This window comes from Exophiala viscosa, assembly GCF_022695815.1.
Source record: "Exophiala viscosa unplaced genomic scaffold EDD37scaffold_9, whole genome shotgun sequence".
Classification (NCBI taxonomy): Eukaryota; Fungi; Ascomycota; class Eurotiomycetes; order Chaetothyriales; family Herpotrichiellaceae; genus Exophiala; species Exophiala viscosa.
This window is the reverse complement of record NW_026944361.1, coordinates 773,155-790,487: the sequence shown is the minus strand read 5'-3', so window position 1 is coordinate 790,487 and position 17,333 is coordinate 773,155. Positions and strand designations below refer to the sequence as shown.

At 51.5% G+C, this 17,333-nt stretch overlaps 9 protein-coding genes across 9 annotated transcripts; 6 read left to right on the top strand and 3 right to left on the bottom strand.

Moving 5' to 3' along the window:
- Nucleotides 1–210: 210 nt before the first annotated feature.
- EDD37DRAFT_636872 (blocked early in transport 1) lies at nucleotides 211–1,410 on the top strand. The gene is made up of 2 exons (XM_062817009.1): nucleotides 211–410; nucleotides 473–1,410. Exons 1-2 carry the CDS (start codon nucleotides 403–405, stop codon nucleotides 996–998), a joined length of 534 nt encoding a protein of 177 aa, XP_062667913.1. The 5' UTR covers nucleotides 211–402; the 3' UTR covers nucleotides 999–1,410.
- Nucleotides 1,411–3,587, bottom strand: EDD37DRAFT_636871 (Apc15p protein-domain-containing protein). Its single transcript, XM_062817008.1, has one exon. It carries the CDS (start codon nucleotides 3,199–3,201, stop codon nucleotides 1,462–1,464), a length of 1,740 nt encoding a protein of 579 aa, XP_062667912.1. The 5' UTR covers nucleotides 3,202–3,587; the 3' UTR covers nucleotides 1,411–1,461.
- Nucleotides 3,588–3,680: 93 nt separating this feature from the next.
- On the bottom strand, nucleotides 3,681–5,359 carry EDD37DRAFT_687827 (uncharacterized protein; the record flags this gene model as incomplete). The annotated part of the gene is made up of 3 exons (XM_062819948.1): nucleotides 3,681–4,011; nucleotides 4,065–5,209; nucleotides 5,304–5,359. The coding sequence occupies 3 exons, from the start codon at nucleotides 5,357–5,359 to the stop codon at nucleotides 3,725–3,727; spliced, it is 1,488 nt and encodes a 495-aa protein (XP_062667911.1). The 3' UTR covers nucleotides 3,681–3,724.
- A 659-nt stretch (nucleotides 5,360–6,018) lies between these two features.
- Nucleotides 6,019–7,889, top strand: EDD37DRAFT_567100 (amidase signature domain-containing protein; the record flags this gene model as incomplete). Its single annotated transcript, XM_062814128.1, has 5 exons — nucleotides 6,019–6,289; nucleotides 6,319–6,461; nucleotides 6,510–7,158; nucleotides 7,211–7,693; nucleotides 7,747–7,889. 5 exons carry the CDS (start codon nucleotides 6,019–6,021, stop codon nucleotides 7,887–7,889), a joined length of 1,689 nt encoding a protein of 562 aa, XP_062667910.1.
- A 1,209-nt stretch (nucleotides 7,890–9,098) lies between these two features.
- Nucleotides 9,099–9,773, top strand: EDD37DRAFT_611519 (uncharacterized protein; the record flags this gene model as incomplete). Its single annotated transcript, XM_062815291.1, has 1 exon — nucleotides 9,099–9,773. The coding sequence occupies one exon, from the start codon at nucleotides 9,099–9,101 to the stop codon at nucleotides 9,771–9,773; it is 675 nt and encodes a 224-aa protein (XP_062667909.1).
- A 320-nt stretch (nucleotides 9,774–10,093) lies between these two features.
- On the top strand, nucleotides 10,094–11,202 carry EDD37DRAFT_667858 (uncharacterized protein). The gene is made up of 3 exons (XM_062819309.1): nucleotides 10,094–10,264; nucleotides 10,317–10,752; nucleotides 10,809–11,202. Exons 1-3 carry the CDS (start codon nucleotides 10,246–10,248, stop codon nucleotides 10,996–10,998), a joined length of 645 nt encoding a protein of 214 aa, XP_062667908.1. The 5' UTR covers nucleotides 10,094–10,245; the 3' UTR covers nucleotides 10,999–11,202.
- A 667-nt stretch (nucleotides 11,203–11,869) lies between these two features.
- On the top strand, nucleotides 11,870–14,213 carry EDD37DRAFT_684009 (uncharacterized protein). Its single transcript, XM_062819858.1, has 2 exons — nucleotides 11,870–13,381; nucleotides 13,432–14,213. The coding sequence occupies exons 1-2, from the start codon at nucleotides 11,930–11,932 to the stop codon at nucleotides 13,921–13,923; spliced, it is 1,944 nt and encodes a 647-aa protein (XP_062667907.1). The 5' UTR covers nucleotides 11,870–11,929; the 3' UTR covers nucleotides 13,924–14,213.
- A 290-nt stretch (nucleotides 14,214–14,503) lies between these two features.
- EDD37DRAFT_566999 (sugar transporter) lies at nucleotides 14,504–16,211 on the top strand (the record flags this gene model as incomplete). The annotated part of the gene is made up of 5 exons (XM_062814121.1): nucleotides 14,504–14,597; nucleotides 14,643–14,941; nucleotides 14,995–15,454; nucleotides 15,504–15,786; nucleotides 15,839–16,211. The coding sequence occupies 5 exons, from the start codon at nucleotides 14,504–14,506 to the stop codon at nucleotides 16,209–16,211; spliced, it is 1,509 nt and encodes a 502-aa protein (XP_062667906.1).
- Nucleotides 16,212–16,430: 219 nt separating this feature from the next.
- Nucleotides 16,431–17,302, bottom strand: EDD37DRAFT_652370 (uncharacterized protein; the record flags this gene model as incomplete). Its single annotated transcript, XM_062818445.1, has 3 exons — nucleotides 16,431–16,632; nucleotides 16,692–17,134; nucleotides 17,183–17,302. The coding sequence occupies 3 exons, from the start codon at nucleotides 17,300–17,302 to the stop codon at nucleotides 16,431–16,433; spliced, it is 765 nt and encodes a 254-aa protein (XP_062667905.1).
- Nucleotides 17,303–17,333: the final 31 nt, after the last annotated feature.

The window sequence follows — 17,333 nt, the reverse complement described above, 5'->3', positions numbered from 1 at the left end:
GTGGATGTAGAGCGAGGCCCTGAATGATATCTACATGACGCCATGGAGTAGGAAGAGCACCATGAGGAGTGTTGAAGGTGTGGCGTTTGGCGTGGAAAAAGGGGAAATCTTAGTCAGCTAAGTCTGGCGGAGCAAGCATGATTACTGCGCAAAAGCTTCGGTCAACTTTGTGGTCACAAGCGCCGTCACAACTTCCGCATTTCCGCATTTCTTTGCGTGAGGCATGAAAGTGTCCAGTACATGACTCGCGACGTTTGGTGAATGCGCGTCGATATGCGAACATCCTTACACATCTAGCAAGAATCCTCGCTTTCATCTGTCCCCTGACGTCTAATCAGGCCTCACGATACAAGACACAACGGCCTGTCCTGACGGCCACCAGTCAATACTAGACCCTTCATAATGTCAACGTACGTCAGAGTCCATGCCTCGTGCCCTCATGAACATGCCTACTAATCCTGTTCTTGCACAGCAACCGCTACTCCGCCCTCAACAGGCGCGCGGCGCCCTCATCAGCCCTATTCCAAGACTATCCCGGCTCCAGACCATCCAGCTCATCCTCAAGTCGACCTGGCTACGCCTACTCTTCACAACCCGACGGACATCGCTCTTCTTCACCATATCTAAACTCTTACACCGGCACGAATGGCGCATCACCCGATGGGTCTTTCAGATCCGCAACGCCGAATTCGAAGGGCCAGTACTCGACGTCCGTACTCGAGGAGCTGGAATCCCAAAACGAGAACACTGCCACGACACTGTTGTCGCAAAAGGTGTCGCAGTTGAAAACTTTAACAGTCGCGATCGGCGATGAGATACGAGATTCGAGTGCGTTGGCCAGCCAGATCAATGACAATTTCGAGAACGCTAGTGTACGGTTAAAAGGCACCATGAGGAGGATGTTGAAAATGGCGGAACGGACGGGCGTCGGGTGGAAGGTGTGGGTGTTGTTCTTTATCGCTGTATGGGCGATATTTGCGTACGTTTGGCTGTTTTGATTGTCTGGAAGACCACATATGCGGGCGTTCTGATATAAGAGTATCGACGTGACGCCACATGTCGTGAAGGCGACACCGAGGCTTCTGTCTCCCTCACCTCGTCCACCTCGTCCACCTCTGTAACGAATCGGCCAGGACAGGGACGACCAACCCTCGAGCATGGACTCTTCTCCGAGCAACTCATCGGCCGAGTGTTTGCCTGATCAGCACGTTTTCGCCACACCTGTACATTACTTCGGATCCGGTCTTTTACGTTTTTGCAGAAACACGAACGAAAAGGAAGAGCATGGCGTAGCGGCGCATCTGTCTTGATCTGATCGCATGGATATGCAAGAATATTGTGGTGCACAAGGCACTGGTCACATACTGTTACAATATGACCCTAATAATCATAATCACATATGCACACTACTTGTAATTCTGACTGTGCAGCAAGGTCGTAGCACTTTTGCGCATGATGTTATCACCCCATGTCCGCCCTCCTTCTCGAGCCCAGAAATCGACCGCTCCGCCTCCGCTGATGCGCTTGAGTCTGGCCTGGATCCTGGCTCGCGCTGTTTACCGGCGTTTCCCATTCCCCTTCCACGCCGGATTCAGCAGTGACTACTGCAGCTGTTGAAGTCGAAGGCGGCGTGAACAGTCCCCCACTCGAAGTATCGGTGATCACTGCTCCCGCAGCACCTCTTCTGGCAGATCTTCCGAATAACGTCCGTCTTGCGCTCCCGCCCACCGCGGCAGCAGCACCGTCAAGCCATGCCCTTGCCGCAGTGGCCCGTGACGGTGATGGACTTCCACTGACGTTCACTGCGGTCGTGCCTGCACCTGTCCTGCCCGTTCTATCATGTGAAACTTCTTCAGTCGCTGAAGCGAGCATAGACAGTCCATGCGGATGCGGCCTGGGGATGGGTCTGGGACCAGCACCGGAGGATGCGAATGGATCGGCGTCGATGTCGCCGTCGTCGTCGCTTGCGCCAGTACCCTGGGTCTCGGCGTCCATCGGACTATCTAGCATGGCCGGCGTGTGGAAGTACGGCGCTCGCAGTTGGCGGTGATGTCTGTTTCCAGAAACGGCGGCTCGTGGTGCGGGATGGTCCATCTCTGGAGTCGGTCTGTGTGAGTGTCCTGCCCGGGGTGGAACCTGGGGCGAGACATTGAAGCCCCAGCCTGCCTCGGAGTTTCGTGGTCCAGACGCACGTCTCGGTCCGCCCGCAATTTGAGGTTGTAGCCGTCCTCCGTGACCTATACTCGACCGTGCCTGACCCGGCACTGGAAGGATGGAAATGTCCATCTCGCTTTCTTCGAGCTCGGTATCCGTATGCTCCCATGCCTGGTCTGATTCTGCCGCGTCTGGAACGTCATCATCTAGGTCTCTTTCGCCGCCGGCCGCATCGTCGTCCTGCTCAAAGATCTCATCCTCATCGAGCATCGCATTCGCTAGGTCTTCGGCCTCGCGCTCATCGTAGTCATACTCGCTTCCTGGAACCGGGATCCGCACACCCGCGATATGTGCGTGTCTGCCCTGCCGGCCTGGGTATCGCCGAGCGCTTGCACCACCTTCTTCATCGGAGTCTGGCTCTCGGCGCGTGTCGTAGGTCCAATTCGTACCGGTATCGTCCCCAGCAGGAGACATGACCTCGTCATCGTCCTGATCGTCTGCATCCGGGATCTCGTCGTCCAGATCGCCACCCAATCCGTCATCGCCGTCGGAGCCTTCTTCTTCTTCCTCGTCGTCCTCATCAAGGTCTCCCTCTTCCTCTCCGGCGTCGGCGTCGGGTATATCTTCGTCCAAGTCTCTGTCACCCTCCGGTTCACCTGTCTCGGTTTGTTGTGCTAGGCGTTCTTGTTCTTCCGCCTCCTGCTGTAATCGCTCTTGTAATTCCACCTCCCTTAGTTGTCTTTCTACTTCCTCCCTCTCAACCTCCTCTTCTCGTCGGCCGAGCATTGTCTTGGGACATCCTGCCGGTTTCAGCCAGCTGTAGCCGTACATTGCAATGGCCATTTTGCGCTGTACTATCGTTCGCTCATCTGAAGATAGGACTGCGAGAGTGGTCGTGCGGTGAAGTGCTGAGGCATGTTGTTTGTTGCGCCGCGATTGATGTTGGTGTGGTTGGTTGCTTGTGTGGTCTGGTGTCGGTTGAGTGAGAGGAGGTAGAAGGGACGATGCGGGAGGAGGAAACAGGGGGAGGGATGTCGTTAGAAGCATCTTGTCTTTTTCCCGGATTGCTTTGGTTGGATTGAGGTCTATGGTTGGTACAGATGTGAGAGATATTGAATGTTCATCGCCATTGTTTATTTGCACGATACTCGGCACCGCGAATTATTTTGCGACGTCTGCAGAAGGCCCAACGCGCTTCGTGTAATCGGGGGTCTTTACCCCGAGTGGCCGACCTTACAGACTACCCCTGGTGAAGTGCGTGTAGCATAATAGCATTATCAATGATGATATATTTGACATGTTCAAGCATTTAGAACGCTGATGAAGCTCACTGCGATGCTCAAAGGAGTGTCAGGTCCATCTAACCGTCGTCATTGAGCAACGTTTCACGCCACCAGATAACCCCTGATGCTCACAGCCTCGCCAGGTTACACCCCACTCGAACGTCTGTGAAGGGCTCTTCCCATCCCCAAATTCTTGATTTATATGCGTCTGGGTGCATATCAATAAACTTTCACTTGGCGTCACGCGTTTCTCACGTCTATAGTCTTCCACATTCGATACCAGTCTCTTACCTCTTCTCTTGCTTCGTGGTGGCGACTTCACCAGTCTCTACATCATCGCCAGCAGCCGGAATGCCTTCAATCTTGGCATCAAGATGAAGATCCTTGCGCACGTGGAGTGGCACAATCACGCTGTCCTCGTCCAGATAGTTGGTGTCCTTCAAGTATTTCCAAGCAACGAAATACAAAATCGGCCAGCACAGTGTCGCCAACGCGAAGTATGCTCCGTTTTCATTTTCGTACGGTTGGGCAGTGGCGTCGACCCCAAAGGAGACGGCAGTTCCCGCACTGAGGACTATTGAATGGTCAGTCTTCGACGGCTTCTAGAGTTTTCGGAGAGTAACTCACTTCCAACAAATATACCACTGTTTGCTGCACTTCTCCGAGGTTCGTTCGTCAACCCACCGAGAACATAAATGACGAGGTTCTGGAAGATGCCATATTGAGCAGCATAGAACATGTAAATGACGACGGCTCCGGCATATGCCTTGTCGTGAACATCAATGGAAGGTCCAGCCACGGACCTGTCGAACTTCCAGCTACTCAACCAGGCGGTTTGTGCAATGTAGGCCCCAGTTATCCAGACAGCATCGATGGTGATGCCGATGAAGGCACGCTTTCTTCGTGTGCCGAGCTTTTCGCAATCCAGTATGTAACCCATACCAATGGTGACGGGGATCTGAATGAGATTGTTCAAGAGGGTGTTCAGAGTTCTCGTGCGAAGATTGAATGCATATGCATTGATTGACGCTTGCATTGGGAAAAAGACTTCGGGCGCGAACAGTGTCGGGATAAGCATGAGAAGTCGGACATCTGTAAAAGCCTTCTTGGTTTCGAGCAACGCCTCTTTCAATGACATTTTGTTGAAGATCGCAATTTTGGTTCCATCAGGTCGGATCAACTTCTCAGGGTCCAGCATCAGCATCGCAAAACCTATCGAGGCTGTCTGGATGATGATGAAAATGATATAAACTGAGTGTGGAACTCCGGCAGTTTTCGCATGCCAGTTGATGCCCAATGCAATACATGCACCTATTGCAGCACCTGTAACATTGAATGTCCATTGTATAGCTCTCCAAAGGCCTTTGTCTTTCTCTTCTGCTAGAGAACTGGACATCCAAGCGGCTGTCGTCCACAAGCAGCCGGCAGTCAGTCCCAGGTAGGCACCAGCAAAGACGGGATACCAGAGATGTCCGAAGGCGTCAAAGTACCACATGGCGCCGATGTAGATTGGGTATCCAGTGATGGCGAATGCGACAGTGATACGAGGTCCGAGAATATTCAAGACCGAGCTAGCTCCAATGGCACTGAAGGTGAAAACGCCATAGAGGACACCGTTACTGGTGTCGGCCATGGAACTGGATGAAGGACGACCACCACCAGCCCCAAGGAGCGTGATTGCAAGGTATAAGCCGGGGTTGCAGAACAAACATGCTGACATGAGTAGGTTTTGGATGAAGGGATTAGTCCGGCGCAGAAATGGCAGTTTGACGCTGCCAGTATTGACAGTGTTCCCATCGAAGGATTCTGCCATGATGAAGAGTTCTGCGTAGGTTGCTGTGATGCGATCTAGGGGAGCGATACTACCTGGTTGTACCAAACGTTCTGAGGGCACATGGAATATATACCAAGATACCACCCATGTCCAAGTCAATGCTTATCTTCAGGAACGGCCCATGCAGTAGTGATCGACAACGGGCAGGTTGATGTTATCTTAAGGGACGATACGCGGTCAACCCCGCTGCCCCGGACGCACTCCGTATGGTGGTAGATATGAGTTCGTCCAAAGTGGAGTTTGTTGGTATACCATACGAATGATACGAGTGATCTACGAGGGAAAGCCTCGGCTCCACCGGACTCGCTAATATACCTAGTTTCTTCCACACTTCTTTATCTAACCGCTGGTCGTCGTTGGCCATATTGGCTACCTCTTTACATTGCTCCATATAATCCCCTGGTAGCCTTGTAATTGGACAACCTTGTTATAGGCTATATTCGTGCTTGCGCTTGCATTGCAGATCGAGGGTGATGGCCTGATTTCCGATGCCCATAGTCACCTTTCGGTCGCACCGAAGACGAAATACCCAATTCGACAGGTGAGACTTTCTCACACAATCTCGGACCAACCGAGCTCTTGCAACTCATATGCAACAAAGTTGACAGCAGAGACTAGACTAGAGCACCAGTCTTGCTATCAGTGACTCAAAGCAACACCAAGAATAGCCACCGAGACTCCTGGCATTGAACGGCCAACATCAAGCGAAATCCGTTTGACATCACCCAGCTTCACTCATCGGGAAAAATGGAGTGGCAGGGGATAGCCAAAGATGCTCGAAGCAAGGTGCTCGATGCGATACCATCAACCTGGTGCCTGGATTCAAAATGGACGTCTCAGACTGCTAGTAGTGTCATCGATATTCCTCGAAACAGTGGCGTTCTGACCAAGAGGCAACTCGATATCACCGATCAGAGTCTGGTTCAGCTGGTTGTGAACCTCGCTCGCGGGATCTTGACAAGCGTTGAGGTTACAGAGGCCTTTTGTGCCAGAGCAGCCATTGCTCACCAACTTGCACGTTTGTTGCTTCCCCCCAGACGAGCAAAGGCTTACGGTTTCCGCGACAGACGAATTGTTTGACAGCATTCTTTCCCGAAGAAGCGATAGATGCTGCCAAGGCTTGCGACGCCCATTATGCGGCAACAGGCAAAGTCATTGGACCATTACACGGGATCCCTTTGGCAATCAAGGTATGTCTCGCAAGTCTACCCAACCTTTGCTGATACCTCGGCTTCTAGGACCAGTACAATGTCAAAGGGCATCCCTCTACTCTGGGTTACATTGCAAATTATGGGAATGCTGCGCAAGATGATGCTGCCATTGTCAAAGTCCTGCGAGACTCGGGAGCCGTCATATTCGCAAAGACTACGATGCCTCAGACGGGTATGGCACTCGAGACTACTAGCAATCTGTGGGGCAGGACCATCAATCCTTACAACAGAGAGTTGGCTTCAGGGGGTTCCTCTGGTGGCGATGCTGTTCTGGTTGCTATGAGAGGCAGTCCTGTTTCCCCATCCTCCGACATAGGCGGCTCGATCAGAGCCCCGGCAGCCTTCAACGGACATTACTCGATCAGGCCTTCTGCCGATCGGATTTGCAAGACTGGTATGGCCACGACTTTATCGGGCCAGATCTCCATCAAAGTTTCATGTGGCCCAGTCTGCCATAGTCTGGATGACTTGAAGCTATTCATTAAGGTCATCAACGCATATCCGAGCATGCAATTCGCGCCAGGCGTGGTGCCTCTGCCATGGAGGGACGTCGAGACGCCCAAGAGAAAACTTACGTTTGCCTTGTGGGACTTTGATAGCGTCTGTATGCCGCATCCACCTATTCTCCGGGCTTTGAAGGAGACTGCAAATAAACTGACTGCTGCTGGACACGAAGGTGAGATAGTACTACTCGAAAGGTGTTGCAAAGCTTGCTGACTCGTTCAAAGTGGTGAACGTCGACCTTCCCTTCGATTGTTGGACAGTAGCGTTGACGACCTGGAAGATCTACTTCCAGACTGGCGCTGTGGAAATGAAAGCGAAGCTTGCAGAAGGCGGAGAAGACATGTTGCCGTCGCTCAAATATCATCTCGAGGCCTTCGGCATCAAACCCTTAAGCGCAGCAGAGGCCTTTGGCTTGAACCGTGAGATGTCGGAGTACAAAACAGCAATGTCACATTGGTGGAGCACATCATCGTCAAGGACAGACAGCGGCCGACCATTCGATGCGATCATCGCCCCAGTGCATCCCTCCACCAGCTATCCTCACAATTTTGCGTCGTGGTGGGGTTATACCACCATCTGGAATATCCTCGACTATCCTTCATTGACCATACCAATCAAGAAGTTCAAGATTTCCCCTGAAACCGACCCGAAGGACCTCGATTACAGACCAATGGACAACAAATTTGACAAAGCAACTTATGAGATGTGTAAGTCCTACCCGGTGGATTGAAATGCAAGTGGAAAACTGACTCTTCTCAAGATGACCCGGAGCTTTTCGCGAATCAACCTGTTTGTTTGCAAGTCGTCGGAAGGCCTTTCCAAGATGAAGAGATTGTTGCAGTCGCAGAGGTCTTTGATGGGGTTGTCAATCCGCCCACATGGAGGCTGGAAGACTACAACTAGCCTTCGAAGAGCGCCTTTAGATCTGTCGATATTGGTGAATACTAGTCGGCCTCCCTGCATGAGTCTGCCTATGTCCATGTTTCTTGGCAAACAAAAGGTGATCCGACAATAATGGAGCACATCTACGTGGACTTATGATCTCTGGTGCCGATCCTTGCAGGAGGCTTTCTTTGGAAGTTGCAAAAGTCCCTGTGATGTGTCAAGAAATAGGCCAAGAGAATAGTTTGGGGTCTAGAAACTAATGAAATACGAGGTCGGTTAAGTCATTTGAGGAACACGAGGTATGTCTGCGGATCAGTCCGGTGGTGCTTCCTCCTTTGTGCCTGGCCGGAGTTGATATCTACTTTTCTGAGATCGACGAAAATTCCTCGTTCTCAAGCCTTTGACGTTACTATTTCCAGCTGCCATATGTACTTCGTGTTGATGGTGTTTCCTTCATGGCCAGTCGGCAACAACATCCACTGACGTCTAGGAATTGATGGGAGTCTCTTATTCTGCAAGCCTTCGACTTGACTGTTCCAGCTGCCAAGTCTGTTTCGTATCGACGATGCTTTTCCATTCCTGAGCAGATTGGAAGGACCCGCGAGGCCGGCATGCAAGCAGATTTCCAGCCTTGAAGAAGCTCACCCGACATTTCTCAACATACTCAACGTACGGTCATGATCACTGTAAGGGATGGTGTCTCTGCAGATCACAAGTCTCAACATCACCGGATTAGCGAGCTTGGTGCAGAAGATGCGCTTTTACTCACCTGCATTCAGCTTCCTTCGCTAAACCACCTCTCCTCCAACCACATGGGTAGAACCGCCTGAGACACGGGGGCTGGAAGACAAACACGACGCGATGTCGCCCACAAACACGAGGACAGGATCCGAATACGAAAGTGGTATCGATTCCCTCGACTGAGTAGTGGGGAGTGCAGCATTTGTTCTTTGTTTTTGTGTCCTTGCCTGTCCAAAAACTGTTTAGACTTTGACGGAAAGGGGTTTCATCATCTGCGAGAGCAGTTCACAACAAGGGTCGACTCTCCTCTCCGCTGCCTGTCTCGCTCACACCAATACGAGCTCTACCGGTCTCTGGCCTATATAAAGGACAATGGAGTATAGGTGGGATTCCTTCGATTCCTTCATTCCTCTTCTAAGAAACAAAGTTGATTCCTTTTTTCTCAACACACAAAACAAACAAAATACTTGCATTCTACTGTCCATCATGCACGTCTCCTCAATCTGCAGGCCCGTACTCCTTGGGGCCATCGTAGCAGTGGTCTCTGCGTCGAAGCCTCCGGGCATGTCCCATCTCAAGTCTCATCGCCAGCTCTTGCATAACCTCATGCCTCGTCAGGGCTGTACATCCGATCAAGTGACTTGTGGAGGGGGGTGTCTTGTCGCAGGCAGCGACTGTTGTGTCCCTGGCGCCACCCACTGGTATTTCTGCGATCCAGGCGCGTTTTGCTGGTCCTTTGCCAATGAGACCACTGCTTGCTGCTCACCGGGCGACGTTCAATGTGGCGTTAAATGTATGCCACCAGGGTCAGTCTGCTGTGACGATGAGGGTGATTACTGTGACGCGGGAGAGTACTGCTTCATCAACACCGCTGGCAGCTTGAAATGCTGCCCTCCAGGGGAAAGCTGCACCGGCACGAGTACGACATACCAGGCCGGGATGACCGTCACCGGAGCCGCCACAACATCCGCAAGTACGTCAGCCTCAGCTTCAACGTCGGAGCCGGTGACTACAACTTCTTCAGTCTCAGTTGCATCAATTGAGTCAACCACATCTGCTAGCACTGGTGCCCCTATCGCCACCTTTACTGGAGCTGCAGTGACGGCCGGTCCCCAAGTCGCTGCCGTCGTTCTCGTGGTGGCCGGGCAATTGCTCCTTTAGATTCACGAAACCAAGAGCGACCAAGGCAGCCCGGTGTCTTGACAGCTGATATTGAGAAAATGTGGTGTATTGACATTAATGCGGAGCTTTTCTTCCATCGACGATTCAGCGCGGAATAAATAAGGCAGTGACAATGACAGTGAATCGTGACAGGCTTGCACGATTCTGCTTCTTGGTGATTTCGTAACTGGAGGAAGCAACAACGTTTCATTATGAGTTAATCGTAAACTCCCTTTGTGCCCGGCAGAAAAGGAACTTCACTGTGCCTATTATCACCTTCCTTCATTTCACTTCTTTATTGTTTCCCAGCTTTCTTCCTTCGTACCCGCCTTCATCATCCCTCTATTTCATTTCCATCTCATTCCTCTTGTACGACAAATCTACCGTGGTCCCTAATCTTCGACCCTCCACCTTCGTTCATCATCCGCCGCCACCATCCACGAACGATCTTGCTCAATCACCTGTCGAAATCATGGGTCGTTGGGGGCATCGTAAGCATTCATTCTTGATGATGAGGTTGTGTTTCACTAATGCATCGAATAGGGATGTTCGAAGGGGACACCGATCGGGATCTCATGGGAGATGTCAATCATGCCATGGAGCAGATACTCAAGGCCAAATACAACATCATCGAGCAAGATCAGCTGGACCGTTTCATCGAAGACATGACCAAGGATCAATTCCTGGAGAACATCAACAACATCAGTGTTGAGTTGTTTCAAGAATACCGTCAGAAGAAGGACCCCTTGTACGGCGTATATCCTACTGTGATACTGGGAGCAGTCATGATGACAATGGGTGCAAATATCTCCCCGGAGAACATCACCTACCTTCGCGAGGCGGCCAACAAGACAGCAAGCTATCCTGGATACCGGCTTCCTATTGGAGATCTAGGCTTTCGGGATCCAGGGAAGGCACAATTTCTCGCTGCTCTCGATCATTATCGAAATGGCGAGGCACGAGACTTCCATCAAGCTAGGTATTTCACCGCGTGCCCTACTTTGATGGACAGTAACCTAACACAGTTTATCCTAGCTGCTTCTACTGCGGCCGAATCAACAAGGACCTCAACCCACGATCTCTCATGAAATGCGGCCGTTGCAAAGAAGCTTGGTACTGCGACCAGGAATGCCAGCGCTCGAATTGGAAGAATCACAAGCTCATCTGCCGCAAAGACGGGGAACCACCAATGACCGCTGGCGGCTTCGGAATGCTGAACGTCTGAACACCGTCGGCTAACCAGGGTTGACTCTCAACAGAGACATGACAGTCGAGCAGTGAGCCGATCTGAAAGACACAGAGGCGAGGAAATGATGAGCAAGTGGAGAGGCGCAGACTAAGGTCTTGCTTGTACGAAGTGAAACGGAATCTGCAAGGCAGCAGAGTTGAGTGAACACGTGCTGAATGAGAAGCTCCACAAGAAGTCGCTGAAGTACCACTTTCTTTAGTCTAGGGAGGTTTGAGGTGCTCGACTACGAAACATCTCTTCTCTCAAGGTCGCTGCAATGTTATGCCCTCAATGAGTCCCATGTATGACAGTATAAGAAACCTCAAGTACTCAAGGTATCGATTCTCGTTGACTTGTGATGAGAACGTCACAGACGTCGAAGCAGGCAGAGAGACATGTCCCAGCTGTGTGGCCGTTCGTCGCTGGGTCGAGGAGATCATCAGCCATCATAAGTGATGGTGGCTGGCCGAAGGACGCGTGTGTCCGTCTCGGGAAGGTACACTGACTGCAGGGTTCTCACTTCCACACAGGATTGCCTCTTCCGAAGTAGTATAGCACAGTAGGGGTGTCGCCTGTCCAGAGGTCCCAAGTCGCAATGAAAGCTGCTTACTTGTGTGGATCCCGAGAGATCGAGTTCTGAAAGGGTCTATCTTGTTACCGTAATAGGTGCCCTGTCCGCTAAAGCACAGTCCTCAGCCAACCAATGGAGAAGAATTGTATCCGATGGCGAGTAGACTTCTGCCATCATAATCCGGAGACCCTGACTAGAGTATGTGGAGACAATCGCTCATCTGTGGGTGGACCTAAACACCGGGATCTTGCCACAACTCTATCTCAATGGTAGATGGCTTGACCACTCCGATGTCAAGTTTCGTCTTCGTAAGGAACATTTCTTGTGGTATGCTTTCACCAGGCACATCACAGCAGCATGGCGAACTCAATACCTTTCACGGATGTCCAGATCAAATCGGACTTCTGGGACGACATCATCAAAGTTTCTCGAAAACAAAGCCTGGAAATCATTCACCAGAAGCTCAGGTCATACGGACAATGGGATGCTATGCGACTTACGTGGAAGCCAGGCGACAATGGCGTAACTCCTGACATTTTGTGGGATAGCGACGTTGGCAAATACGTGGAAGCCGCATCGTACGCTTTATACCACGAAGAGAATCCTGAAATGCGAGACAGGGTCGACGAGGGCATAGACATGATCATCAAAGCACAACAAGACGACGGCTACATTGGAATTTATCACACCCTAGTCCAACCAGGAAGGCGATGGTCTAGCCTGGCACACAATCTAGAATTGTACGGAGGTGGCCATATCCTGGAGGCAGCCATCACGCATCATCTCACATCAGGACAGCCTAATGATGACAAGTTTCTCGCAGCCATGCAAAGCTACGTTGAGCTACTGCAGAAGGTTTTCGGCGAGGACAAATTGCTTGACTACCCTGGTCACCAAGAAATTGAGCTAGCTTTGATGCGCCTCTACGACATTACTGGCGACCAACGATTGGTTGACCTGGCCAAATTCTTTATCGAGGAGCGAGGTCGAACCGACGCCCCGCGTGAAGGCCATGCTTGGGATATTGCTGCGCTCAGGAGAGGCGATGATCCGAAGACCTTCTTCCCATATTACTGGCCCCGACCTCGCTGTTACTGGCACATGCAAGCACATCTTCCCATCCGAGAACAGCATGAAATTGTCGGACATTCAGTGCAAGCCATGTACTGGCTCTCTTCTGTTGTGGACGTCGCTCTTGCAGCAGGTGATACAAGCTACCTCGAAGTTGTAGACCGACTCTGGAGCAACATGGTCGACCGTAAAATGTATGTCACTGGCGGCATCGGCAGCGTCCATATCTACGAAGGGTTCGGCCCTGAGTACGACCTCCCGAACGAGACTTCGTACGCCGAAACATGTGCAGCTATTGGCGTGATGTACTTGGCTCAGCGGAAATTGAAGGTCAAGGCCGAGGCAGCAGTGGCAGACATCCTCGAATTGTCCATGTATAATGCCATGCTTGCGGGACTCAGCCTTGATGGCAAGTCTTTCAATTACGACAACCCGTTGGCGACAGTGGACTGTTCGCACAGCCGCAGTGACTGGTTCAAAGTGTTCTGCTGTCCTTCAAACATCTGCCGGACCCTCAATTCCCTGGGTGGCTATCTGTACGGCTTGGACGAATCCGACAAAGCTGTTCGTCTAACTGTGCATACGTACGTTGGAGGAACAGTTCGTGCAGGCAAGACATTATGGAAGGTGGAAACGGAGTGGCCCTGGAGCGGTAAGACGACTTTCTCTGTCACTGAGAACTCCGAAGAGAAGACGATTCTGCGACTCCGTATACCTGGCTGGGCCAAACAACATGAGGTATGCCCCTGACCAAAAAGACGGAACCTGGACTGACTCAAGCTTTGCAGATTACAGTGAATGGACAAGCAACCAACGCTGAAATGCAGGATGGATACATTTCACTCCCTGCACGCACTTATAACACACAAGATTTCGTGGAATTCACTGTTCCCATGGCACCGCAAAAACTCGAATCACATCCACTTGTGCACCAGAACAGAAATTGCATCACGCTGCGACGTGGCCCTTTCATCTACGCGATTGAGTCCGTCGACCAAGACCCGGCACTCAAGGACCTTCGACTCGCGCGAATTGATCCTTCAGCCAAGATTGAGGATTTTGAAATGGATATTAACGGCAAATCGATGGTTGCCTTGAAGACCCGTGGTTGGGCTTTGAAGGTACCTCAAAACCCTCGGTCGTCTCGTGACGAAGCAGACCACGAAAAGGACGATGGGGTGTCTGTGGACCTGAAATTCATCCCATATTTTGCATGGGGGAATCGTGGCCCAAGTGATATGAGAGTATGGATCCAGAAAGCGGGAGATCCGAGCAGATGATCTTACCGTTCACAACGTATCAACCTTTGAAAGCATTCTAGGGCCCATCATAGTTCGAGGAGTGGTCATGTCGCCGGTGGTACGCATCTTGCTGGCGGTGAGCAGGACCGTGCCACACATGCTGAGTACCTAGGTAAATAGCGGAAGGATAGGGTCAAATGTCCACCGGAGACCAGAGAGTGACAGGTTATGCCGTTTTGCCGAGCTCTCCAATGTTGTCCATCCGCAATTGGGGGACCTCCACTCCTGTGCCGTCTTGACAGGTTCCACTCCGCCTAATCTGATAACAGTCTAGTTGACGGTATTTCAACCTGATATCGCAGTCCCCGTGCCGCTTGTCTGTTTTGCCACGCTTGTCAATAGTTCTCTGGAGCCTCCGCAATAGGTGAATCTGTCTCTCCGCATCAGGAGACACGATCTTCCGCCGGAGAATGTCCCAAAACGGAAGATTCCTTCTTCATGCGTGGTGTATAAGTACAGCGAGCCCATATTCCAGATGCCTACCACCACAATTTGACCTATCACACATCGATCCTTCTCGCTTCGATCGTTCCCCCGCAGAGGTATACCTGCTGCAGTTATGGGTCTCGATGTCGCTTCGTCCAGTTTCTGGTACATGGTGCTCTGCGCCGGGGTAGCAGGGGTGTCAGGTCTGATGTTCGGATATGACAGTGGTAGGTTGCTTGGACAATCGCATCGGCAGGTCTGATCAGTCGCAGGTATCATCACGGACACCATTGCGCAAACCCAATTTCTGAATTACTTCAACAACCCCACTTCATCCATCATCGGGACAATCGTGGCCATGTTGCAAGCTGGCGCGGCTGTTGGAGCAGGTGTGGCAGCGCCCGTCAACGACAAATGGGGACGCAAAAAGTCAATGATGGTCGGTGCAGCCTTTGGCATTGTTGGTGCAGCTCTCCAGGCCGGCGCTGTTTCGACCCCAATGCTCATCGTCGGTCGCCTGATCATTGGCTTTGCTATCGGTGTTTTGACCATGGTAGTGCCTGTCTACCAGGTATATGAAGCTTTCCATTCGACTTCTGTGCAGACAATGCTGACACAGCGCAGGCTGAGATCGCACCGCCCCATGAGAGAGCCTTTCTCATGAGTGTCGAATCCATCATGACCGCCCTTGGGTACGTCGTGGCAAATTGGGTCGGATATGGTGCATCTTTCTCCAAGACGTCATTCCAATGGCGTTTTCCTCTCTCTGTCCAAGTCCTCTTCGCTTCGCTGGTGTTCTGCGCCGCACCGTTCCTACCAGAGTCGCCACGATGGTTGATCGAGCAAGGCCAGGAAGACCTCGCCTTCGAGTTGGTCAGAAAGCTCCACTTCACTGGGCAAAATTCCGTCTTCATCCAACGTGAGTTCCAGGAGATGCGAGACCAGATTCTGGCCGAGAAGGAACAGACGGTTCGATCTTACAAGGATGTCTTCACCAAGCCGTCTTGGAGGCGACGTGTATTGCTCGCCTGTGGTGTTTGGATCGGGGTCTCGCTCTCGGGTATTACTGTTGTGAACTTTTACCGTGAGTGCAATGCTGGTACTGTAACCAAGCGAAACTGACCGAATGACAGTGAACACTTTCATCAAGAATCTCGGCTTTTCAACAGACAGGCCCCTCCTTCTCACCGGAATTTATGGCTTCGCTGGTCCTATTTCATGCTTTGTTGCCATGATCTACCTCGATCGTCTCCCACGAATCAAGATGCTCTGGGGTGGAAATGTCGGACTTGCGATCATATTGAGCGTCCTCACTGGCCTGACCAGCCTGAATCAGAAGACCGGAAATGCTGCAGCAGGAGCAGCTGGCATCGCAATGCTCTTCATATACTCGATTGTATATTCTGCCACATATGGGTGAGTGAACGGTTCCTTGCCCAAAGCACAAATGCTTGACAAACCTTGCCAGTCCGATTTCTTGGATTTACCCAGTCGAGATCTTCCCCATGCAGATTCGGTCGATTGGGTTCTCCATCTCTTCGGTCGTCAATTACGCCGTTATGGTCATGTTCTCCCAAGTCTCTCCCATCGGTTTTGCCAACATCGGCTATAAGTACTACATCTTCTTCATCTGCAGCAACGTATTCTCGGCCGTGGTAGTCTTCATCTTCTACCCGGAGACCAAGGGCAAATCTCTTGAGCAGATGGATGAGCTGTTTGGTGATCAGCTCGTACCCCACGCATTGGATGATCCCAAGGCCGCCGAGCTGATGCACATCGAGAGCCACAAAGGAGAGCACGCGGAGGTGACAATTTCTGAGAACACGACTCCTGGTAAATAAAAGAGTGGAACGGAAAAGAGTCGGGGGTCTGGAGCATGAAGCTGTCGAGTATCTTTGACACGAGGATTGAAGACTTGTTGTCCGACTCCGATATCGAATTTCGGATGAAGAGGTTGTCGCAGTCGCAGAGTTCTTTGATAGTCTCATCAATACGTATGCATAAACAGTATCGCCGTTGAAGATACCTCCAGGATATGTAGGGATATATGTCGAATTTCCTCACCTAGCCATCCATCCACCATCTACTACGACTGTTTCGCCCGTGACATATGAGCTTGCTTGACTGGCCAGAAAGATTGCCGGTCCTTTAAATTCATCTGGATTTCCCCATCGTCCCTGTGGAATGCGCGTGGTTATGGAATCGTAGTATGTTGTATCCGCATTCGTTCGTGTGTCGACATTCATGTCAGTGGCAATGTATCTGCAAAGTGCTGTCAGTCCCCATGTAACGCACACTTCGTCCCTCCAGTGAGTTCTTACCCAGGGGCAATGGCATTGACCCTGATTCTTCGAGAAGCCCACTCATTGCTAAGGGCTTTTGTGAGTTGATTAACTCCACCTTTACTGGCAGAATACGCTGCCATGTTGATGGCACCTTGAAAAGACGCCAAACTGGCAGTGTTGATGATACGGCCCGCAATGCCCTGTTCAAGCCAATACCTTCCAGCGTCTCGGCAGAGGGCGAAGGTGGCACCAAGATTGACCTGCAAAACCTCATCATACACTTCTTGTGGAAAGTCTTGGGCTGCAACGCGCCGCTGAATCCCGGCAACATTGACCAATATCTGAAAGTTATGCTCGGCTGTCACTGTGGCAATGATGTTGCTAACAGCTTGGACATTGCGAAGGTCGGCCGCGTAAGTCCAACACTTTCGACCCATTGCCTCAATCATCGACTTGGTCTGGGTCTGTGAAGTGTCACGCTGGTGCCTGTCAGTACTTGCATCTTCATGGCACAGGATTCGACTTACTAGCACTAAGACAATGTCTGCTCCTGCCTCGGCCAACCCTATAGCAATAGCTCGGCCAATGCCGCGGGCTCCGCCTGTCACAAGGGCCGTCTGGCCGGCGAGACTGAAGATGTCAAGCATGATGTATCAGGGTCAACGGTGGTGTCTCTCT

Coding starts and splice junctions, on each gene's coding strand:
- EDD37DRAFT_636871 (XM_062817008.1), bottom strand. CDS start 3,201: ATGCTTCTAACGACATCCCTCCCCCTGTTTCCTCCTCCCGCATCGTCC.
- EDD37DRAFT_667858 (XM_062819309.1), top strand. Junction 10,753..10,808: donor CGAGACTTCCATCAAGCTAG/GTATTTCACCGC, acceptor AGTTTATCCTAG/CTGCTTCTACTGCGGCCGAA.
- EDD37DRAFT_684009 (XM_062819858.1), top strand. CDS start 11,930: ATGGCGAACTCAATACCTTTCACGGATGTCCAGATCAAATCGGACTTC. Junction 13,382..13,431: donor GCTGGGCCAAACAACATGAG/GTATGCCCCTGA, acceptor CAAGCTTTGCAG/ATTACAGTGAATGGACAAGC.